General features: G+C 40.9%; 1 protein-coding gene across 1 annotated transcript; it reads right to left on the bottom strand.

Moving 5' to 3' along the window:
• Nucleotides 1-2,036: 2,036 nt before the first annotated feature.
• spag6 (sperm associated antigen 6) lies at nt 2,037-7,801 on the bottom strand. The gene is made up of 11 exons (XM_061094016.1): nt 7,777-7,801; nt 7,604-7,699; nt 6,466-6,632; nt 5,204-5,387; nt 4,912-5,117; nt 3,948-4,121; nt 3,652-3,804; nt 3,347-3,538; nt 2,799-2,915; nt 2,540-2,685; nt 2,037-2,103 (listed from the first exon to the last, which is right to left on the bottom strand). The coding sequence occupies exons 1-11, from the start codon at nt 7,799-7,801 to the stop codon at nt 2,037-2,039; spliced, it is 1,527 nt and encodes a 508-aa protein (XP_060949999.1).
• Between the last annotated feature and the right edge of the window lie 1,698 nt (nt 7,802-9,499).

Raw genomic sequence — 9,499 nt, 5'->3', positions numbered from 1 at the left:
GTGTGTGTGTGTGTGTGTGTGTGTGTGTGTGTGTGTGTGTGTGTGTGTGTGTGTGTGTGTGTGTGTGTGTTGCTTTCTGACGGTGGTTGGTGAGAGTTCCCTTTCTGACGGTGGTTGGTGAGAGTTCCCTTTCTGACGGTGGCTGAAAGGCCAAACATGACGTAAGTTGTATTGTTCTTCACATTTAATGAAGATAATAAAACACTTCCATACGCCTTCGCTCAAACCAGTTAAAGCACTTGATCTGCTTAACTCAAAATCTACCTATCGTGTGTACTGCCTCTTTACACTTTACACTGTGCAGTATCATATTTATTCCTTGTGGGGGTTTTTGTAATTTATATTTTTGACACAAAGTACTAGCTAAGACAGAGGGAAAAGAATAATTATTTAACGTGAGTCAATCATGAACAGTTGTAGGAATAGAGCTTTGCAGGGTTTATTTGCCTCTGATCTATATTTTTGTTTTCATCTTTGCGGAGAAAACCGGATCCATTTCTGTGATTCTTGACCTCGTTGTATTAGTCCCATACAATCTGATGTAATTCATCTGTTGCGGAAAGATGAGAGTATAACACCCTGTAGGCCATGGTGTTCATTTATTACAAGTAATTAGATTTTAATACTAGGTGATGTTTTTTTATTTACTTGTTATGATTAGATGAATAGATTTTTAGATATACACCAAGTTTATTTTTTGCAGTGATAAACGAGCATTCAATAAACCTGCCTTAAATTACGCAAATTCAATGTGTTTGGATTCATCCCAAAAAGTGTTACATTCATTATTTATAAATATATTTATAAAGTTAAATGTCCTATTTAAAGACTGTTAGCTGTTTTGCATATTTCGATTTTAATGGAATGTTTACTCCTCGACGCAGCATCAACAAATGAGAATAAAATATTAAATCGGACAGAAGAATCTTGTGGCTGCATTAGATTATACAGAACATATATGTAGTTCATAGATTAATAAGCTTTCTAATTATGTTGCTTTGTGTATATTTTAAATGTTAAATGTGGCCTCTACATTTTGGTTGTATGACACAATAAAATATTAAATATCTATAGCTACATATTTGCGTTCATATAGTCCGGACCTATAGAGATCTGTGGTTCATATGTAGAACAGGAGGAAAAACTACCTCACTTCTCTGGAAATGTGTCAAATTGGCCGAAACACGATAACGCACGCGCGCACGCAGTTTTTGGGGCATTATTTTGCCAACAGCTGCGCGCTCACGTCTCTGCTGCCATGAGAGCAGGGTGAGGGGCGACGGGCCAATGTGCACGAGCAGCAGAGACTACAAACAAAGAGCGGAACGAGCCGTGCGCTGCAGCTGCTGCGCGCACACATAAATATACATACATGCATAGCTGAACTGCAGTGATAGACCACAGCCGCCAGGGGACAGTGTGAACCATGCAAAGGGCAGCTGAGACCGTCACTTAACAGGGGAGATACGTTTTTCTTCTCCTCTGAATTATTTATATGTATTTTTATATTTATATATATATAAATATATTTATATGTTTTATTCGGCTGGAAAACATCTGTGAGCCTGTGATGAAGATATGATGTATTAGCTGTTTATGCACTATAAGGGCAAAGCTTGAGGCAAAGGAGCAGCAGGTTCAAATCCATTGTCATTAGGCATCCAGGCTGTTGAAGTGTCTTTAAGCAACACACTGATTTCCTATCACCTCCAGGGCTGCAGCTCTGTCCCTGAATATGACCTTTGACCTCTGTAGAGATTAGTATTGGACAGACTCTCTTTTAATGTCACATTGGTTGTAAAAGCGTTGTGAAAAGAGACATTTAATCAGGATGCTGCTGCGCTTTATTTCAATTTATATTTCAACAATAAAAGACATCTAAACTGTTCACATCCACTGTTGCAGTTTTTGTCTTTTCACCCCCGCTCCATCGGCATAGTGTTGAGTAGATGATGAGTGAATTTTCATTGTTGAGTGAAGTATCCTTTCGAAGTATGAGAAGGCTACATCTTCAGATAACAATAGTTGTGTTGGGATCACAAGGCCGGCTGGTAGTTGTCCAACCTCTCCAACAAGACCTCTGAGTAGCCAGGGGAGTAGTACCTGAAATGAAACACACACACATTTTAATCTATCATTTCAACTATTAATTGAATTAGTCTCGGTCATTGTCTTCATCGAGGAGGTTATGATGCGAAGAAATACTGAGCTGAATTCCATGTAACTTGCTGAAAGGGCCAAGACAAAATTTCATTCAATTTTGATGCAGATCCATTAAATTATTTATGCACTTTTGATAACATTGAGCATTATTTGGCATTTTTACAAATTTTCTAGGAAATAAGGTTCAATAAAATAACGTAATAAATGTGAGGTAAAGGATGAGCTGTAGCAGATAGTGGAAGATAAGATCATGTTGACACAGCAGAGTCAGACCACAGCTCTGAAAAGACTGTGTGTGATCCGATGAGTCAGTCCTAGATGACTGTTTACATCTGTCCCTGTCACAGAGGTTAGATGTTAGCGTTCTTATGCGTACCTGACTATCTCCTCGGGGAAACAGCTGTTGATGGTGTTGATGTACTCCTGCAGAGGAGAGCCCTGCTCAGCATCGATCTCCTGCACCTTCTTCAGACCCCCGCTGGTCACAAACAAACGTCGGGCCTTACTGTCATGAGGCAGCACCTTGGATAAGAGGGAGTTCAGCATGAATGAACAAGGCTTCATGATCTCAATTACCAAATATTTGGACATTTCTCTATCAAAAAGACCGATTTTTTAGATTCTGGTTGTGATACCTTGCTGAACTGGCACACAACATGTTTGAGGATGTTGCTGGGGGCGTCGTAGAGGAGGGGCTCCAGAGCTGGCAGGTAGGTGCACATCTGCAGGATGCTCTTCAGAGCCTTCTTACTCTGTGAAGACAAGGACACAGGACAAAAATATGAAACCACTGAAACAATAAAAATCTCCTTTTTGCCTCTTTAACAGGAGACTTTAAAATTAGAGTTGGACTCATCTTCTCCATAGACTGAATAAAGATGGACAACACGGCTCCACTTGCTCCAACTACCAAGAAATGAAGCCTAACGCATCAGTGTGGTAAGAAATGTCTGAAATGACATTTTAATTACTTTGACGTGTATGAGTTGGTCCATGTCCCATCCACTGGATACTTATAATGCAGCCAGCCACCAGGTGGCGATCAAGACTATTTGGCTTCACTTTTAGGGAGCTGTCATGTCTGTACACAGTCTATGGCTGATACCAGTTATTTGTGCTGATTCAACTTTTAAATAGACTATGATTAATCGAAAAATAAAAACTAGAAACATGCAGTTCTTACTTTGGCCTGTAGGTCCTCTGAGCTGCTGGCCTCCATGTAGAGCAGCAGCAGTCTGGGCAGCAGGTTCGCCATGGCCACGGCCTTCGCATGCTCGGGCGTGTGGTACCCAATCTGGCCGATGGACCAGGCCGTGGCCGCCTTGATGTGATGCTCAGGCTCCTCAGACAGACACAGGGCCAGCTGGTGCACCCCCTACAGGACAGGAGGACTACTTCATTTTATATATAGCCTACAGGACCTGAGAGAATGCCTCTGGATTTGGTTTTAGCTGTCACATGGAGAGAGACAGGCAAACATGCACACACCTTGGATATAATGACGGCCATGGCGAGGTTCTCACTGTGAGTGGCCACATATCCCAGCATCATGATCCCCGGCAGCCGCAGACTTCCTTGGCAGTCACCCAGAGAATCGATGACTGCTGACATGCCACCACAGTTCACAATGACCTGGGACAGCTGGAAACACACAAGCACATGCATGTTACTTTGTTTACTGCCATTGATGGTTGTGCCTACAAGTGTGTGTGTCTGTGTGTGTGTGTGTGTGTGTGTGTGTGTGTGTGTGTGTGTGTGTGTGTGTGTGTGTGTGTGTGCAGTACCTCTGGTGAGTGCTTCACCACCTCCCTCATCAGAGTGGTGACGTTCTTCCTCACATAATCGTCTGGATCTCGGAGGCAGGACAGGGCTGCAGGGAAGATCTCAGCCTCGATCACCATCTCTGCCAGGCCGACCGAGTGCTTGCTGATCTGACTGAGGGCTGAGAACAACTGCCTCTGCATGGACACACACAAACCACGTCTGGTTATTCCTACAGTTCATTCACATAATTCTTTGAGAAGTTGCTACTCTTATGGTCATATTTTTTCATTTTTTCTAAAAATATGGACCAGAGTAACATGTTGTGTTTAAATGTCACCACATTTGAAAACAACATGTTTATGATTGTGTAACTTGTTACTCTGGTCCATATTTTTAGAAAAATCATAAATATGTTGTGTTCAAATGTGGTGACATTTGAACACAACATGTTTATGATTGTGTAACTTGTTACTCTGGTCCATATTTTTAGAAATATTTTAAGAAATTATTTCCTGTTCAGATAATTAATGGTCACCTCTGTATTTATTGATTAAATTATTTTGGACAAAAAAAGGTCCAAACCACTTTGATACATTTACAGATCACTGTGTATTGAATAGAAATCAGAAAAGGGAATGAAAAGGAAAAATTCATCTGGAAATAAAAGGATAATAATGCCATATAAATGTGAGATAGAGACCACAACAAATCATATAGGAAAATAAACAATTGTATAGTGAAATATCATTAAATATATTAAAGACTTTTTATTTTAAGAAAAAAGCCTGAAACTTCAATAACCAAAATAACAGAAGGAGCTGAGAATATATGTCTTTGTCATTAATTATGTTACCACTGCCCTCATACTAAGAAGTTTTTAAGAATATGAACCTGAAAATCAAAGAAAAAAGGCTGATGATGTTTAATCTATATAAAACTATTGTTAATGAACACGAGCTTAATCTTATCCAAACTGTTCTGTACCTTGAGTTTTGCGTCCGGGTTGAGGATCATCTGCGCCAGGTGCGCCACGGCCCCGGTGTCCACCACAGCCTGCGCCAGCTCCGGCGTGTGTTTGCAGATGTCGCTGAGGTTGGAGGCCGCGATGCGCTTCAGAGCCATCTCTGGTTCCCGGAGACAGAGCATCAGCAGAGGGACGGCACCCGCATCCAACACGGACTGAGCCAACACTGAGGAGAGAGGAGGGGAACGTGAAATCACAGACACGGGATGGAAGGAGAGAGATGAAGAGGGAATGGAAACCAGTTCTTCTTACGCTCATTGTGTCGGGCGACGTTGCCCAGAGCCCAGGCTGCGGCCTCCTTCACCCCGGGGTCAAAATCCTCCAGGCAGAGGACCAGAGCGTCCACCCCCCCACAGGCCACCACAGCCTGGGCCAGGTCGGGGGAGTGTTTGGCCACAGCCCGGAGGACAAACGATGCTGCTTTCTTATAGAACCTCTGCACACACATGACAAACACACCGATTGATTTCCTGGTGACAAGAACCTCTTGCCTCATCCTAGCTCTTAACCTAAAAACACACAGTCCTGTCTCCATGACTTTACATTGATTTCCTGCAGACTTCCTATAACCTCACAGTCATAACCCTAATTTAACTGGAAGCTTTATTTAAACCTTACACTAAAACATGTGACTGAGTTATATCTGGAACAAACACACAGATACACACAACACCTGTTGACCCCTGCACACACACACACACACACACTGGCTTGATGACAAACTGAGGATTTTTAGACTTTTAAAATACAGGACAGATAAACTCTAATGAAAACCCTCTTTGGAAAACCTGAAATAAAATTCATGTCCTTTTATTTATATTCCTTGAATGATTCAATTATTTATTCACTCACTAATAATTTGTAATTTTAGACGTTTTGACTCTGTTATTTTCTTAAATGTATCTCTTATTGTGCAGGGTCTTACAGACACCATATAATAAAGTGGTAATTGCATTTAAATATAACTTTTTTAAATTTTAACTTTTGTTAATACCTCAAATTGGAAAGCTGTTTACATTCTTATAAACTTATAAGTGTTGATGTAGCCTCTAAAGTGTCCCGCGGAACCTTGAAGTCAAACTATTTTTATGTTTTCATATCAGTTGCAAACTTGCAATGGAGTAAAATTAAATTCTGCAGCAAACAATGACTCCTTGTCAGATTTTAACATGTTTATGTGACACTGCAAAGACTGAAACCATGTGTCCCTCTACCCTGAGCCTCTGAGTGGACTGAGAGCGAGACAGAGAGGAAACAAAGGCCTGCATGGTTGCTCTCATGCTAAAAGGGGGCTCTTGGGTTTTGAAGTAGCCCCCAAGCTTTCTGCCGAGTGAACCCACAAAAATTACACTCACACTCAGCAGGCCGACCCTGCAGCTCCCACAGGGTCTGACCTCCTCTGTCTCTCCTCCCTCTCTAACAGCAGCCTCTCCAGGGTGGAGACAACCTGCCTCTATACTCCAGGAGCAACAAATAAAGCAGTGTACTGTGGAAGGGTGATTGGAAATACTGACGTTCTGAGAGACCAGAGAGTGAACCAGCTGGGGCAGGATGTCTTCCCTCACTACGGCCTCCGCCAGGTCATCGCTGTGGTCGGCCAGGCGGCCCAGAGCCAAGGCTGCAGTCTGCTGGATGCTGGGGACCACGTCCAGTATCAGGGGACGCAGCAAGGACATCACCCCTGCAGGAGGGGAAACACTGGAGTTGGCAGCTAAAGCAAAGTATTTTTTTTTACCATTATTATCTGTGTTTCTTTTTGCATTTTCAAGTTTAAGTTGACAGGACATACAATACAAAGAAATGTTATCTTGGACAAAACAATACAATAAACAAAACAAAATGGTGCCAGACTATTTACTAGATTATAGTCTTTCAGAAATGTTCTCGCAATAGAGTAATCTCGGAGATAAGGCCAAGTTAACAGAGTTATATACTGAACCCACTGGTGAAGCCAAGTAGGTCACAGTCCCTGTGGAAGTAAAGAGATATTTGCACTGGGCCAAAGCAGGCTCCTCGGGTCACTCTTCTCAGTGTGTTGCCTTTGTGGAGACACAGATTTTACATTTGTGTAGACCTCATCTACACTGAGCCATTGTGGAAAGCAGCGTGAAGAAGTAGACTTCCAAGTCAGACAAATACATTTGTTAGCATCCACCATTCCTAGGTGCATCATAAGTAAGCTTAAGAATGGCCAGGTGGTGGTTTGGCTGAATGTCCAAAGGTTGTAGGGCAAAACCAAAACAGCTCAGTGAGAAGAGACTGATGGGAAAACACTGTTCAGTTTTGTTTTTGAGTAGTGCAATGTATGCTAGGCTAGGCTAGGCTTACCATTTTGACTGGGTTTTCACATCCTATCGTGGACTCGATATTCTCTTTGAGTTATTCTATTGATTCGGTAAAGTTCAATTTACAGAGATGTTTTTGACCGACAGGCGAATGGAATAAACTTGACTGGCAGACCAAAATGGCACAGAATAGCGTTGACCAATTGGGTGGGCATTGCTAAAACCCTACGCACATCTAGATCCGAGCCCGTTCCCAAAAAGAAACAGATTTACCCTCATCCACATCTGGATGCATAGCAACCAGTAGAAGATTGTGTGCCTCGAGAAAACTCATCTCACTATGCGTCCCATTATCTTTGTTTCTTACCAGCACTCTGCAGGGTCTCTATGTTTTGGGGTCTCGCCGCCATATCTGCAACCGTCTGCACAAACTGCATCCTCGACTTCTGATACTGTTCGAAAACTGCAAAGCACAAACATGACAGTGGGTCACCTGCTGCATGTCTCCTTCTATGACTGAAACCAGCTCCTGACACTCACCTTGAATGATCTGTCGCTGAGTCATCTTTGTCAGATGAAAGAAAAATGACTTTTTATCAACTTGAATAAAACAGAAAACGCTTTTTTTTATCACGGGGTTCAGTTTGTTTTTTCTGAACCGTTTTCTCTGCGGCCGTCCCTCTTTGTTGTCAAGTGTTGCCGTGGCAACCGACAGGAAGCAGGAAGTTCTGGAGCTCCTGACAAAGATCGTCTCTTGTGAAGATAAGCCACTCCTCTCGCTGTTTGTGATCGGCTCGCGTGCGTGTCGAAATGTGTCCTCCCGCTCCTCCAGCTCCTTTGTTCCCGCAAAAAGAAGAGCGCCAAATTATCATTAGTGATGTGTAACATGTTCACATTCAACACGAACAGCAGCAGAAGTGATGACGTATGAATCTCTTATCATAAAGTACATCTTATTTGTCTTCTGCTTGATTAAGGACTTGACCTCTCTGGATCACTTCTTTTTATTCATTTTGTAGGCGTTTTTTGAACCAGCTTTACATGATAATGACAAAATACATGTAATAAATAATTTAAAAACATTTTATAAAATGTCACTGAAATGAAGATCAATCCAAATATGATTCCCTCTTCTGTGCTGCCACAGCAAATAAAGATATAAAAAATATAAAGGCAAGTATATTCAGCACTTTAGGTTTTATAAATGTGCAACTAAATATCTTTGAAATACAAATTAATACAAATATATGAAGTAAAGCACCTGTGTGCATAACACAAGTTTATGCCATGATCCTGAGTGATTCTAAATTTGTTGTGGTATATATTTTTTCAAAATTGCTTGATGGCTCAGGATATTTGAAGGTATTTTTGTACAATGATGTCATGGAAAATAGATTTTATAAACAAACATTAACGTCTTGGATTTTTTTTATGAAAAAGGATCATGTTCTGTTTGTTCGCTTTTTTCCTTACTTTATTCATTTTCACACTAAACCTAAATCCAGGTTTTGTCAATTCAACAGAGGGTATTGCATTAATTAAAATGAGCCCAATAATCCCACATTTACTCCTTTATATTTCATCTAAATAAGGAATATTTTCGTTTCATTTCTGATTCTTATGAAATCACGAAGCTGCTCTGTGAAACCATGTTTAAAGGGAAAATTATGTAATGTATGTTACAGCGTAGTTAGCTTTCTTTTTCACGTTTATAAATTCTGCTGCCCAATCCTGATTTACTGTTCCAGGTCAAACCAGGGTTTAGTGAAAAGATAGATTTAAATTTAAAAAAATCATTGTGTGTCCTAAATATAATGCATTTGTGTTCTTGCAATTTAAAAAAATTTTACATTTAACAAAGAATTGTGAGAGAAAAAATAAATACAATTTGATTCAACATAAAAGTTGTAAATTCGTTAAATAAAAATAAACCACGTGGTGTAGTGGTTCAGGCATCCCAAAAAATAATCAACTACGTTAAATTCAAATATTTCACAATTAGCAAATGTTTACACTATTGGGAGATTTTAACATCTTTTGAATCATTTTAATCGAGACTTTCAGCTAAAGTCTTCTTTAAAATGAATGTGAAGATAATTTGATCCCGGGCAGTACCCCTTCTCTTTTACGCCGTTATCTTCATCTTCATCATCACTGCTGACACACACCGACATATGGCGCCTCGCCCCTCTGCTCCTCCTCATTATTCCTCCATTCATTTTACTCACTCACACAGAGATCACACCGAGCATATCTTCTTCCG

This window comes from Limanda limanda, chromosome 20 (genome assembly GCF_963576545.1).
Source record: "Limanda limanda chromosome 20, fLimLim1.1, whole genome shotgun sequence".
Taxonomy (NCBI): domain Eukaryota; kingdom Metazoa; phylum Chordata; class Actinopteri; order Pleuronectiformes; family Pleuronectidae; genus Limanda; species Limanda limanda.
This window is presented reverse-complemented; position numbering and strand designations above follow the sequence as displayed.

Bases quoted from the DNA above. Each gene is read 5' to 3' on its own strand.
- spag6 (XM_061094016.1), bottom strand. From the start codon at position 7,801: ATGACTCAGCGACAGATCATTCAAG. The intron at 6,633-7,603 runs GTAAGAAACAAA...CCCCTCCTGCAG, and splicing joins AGAGACCCTGCAGAGTGCTG to GGGTGATGTCCTTGCTGCGT. The intron at 3,805-3,947 runs GTACTGCACACA...GTGTGTTTCCAG, and splicing joins TGGTGAAGCACTCACCAGAG to CTGTCCCAGGTCATTGTGAA.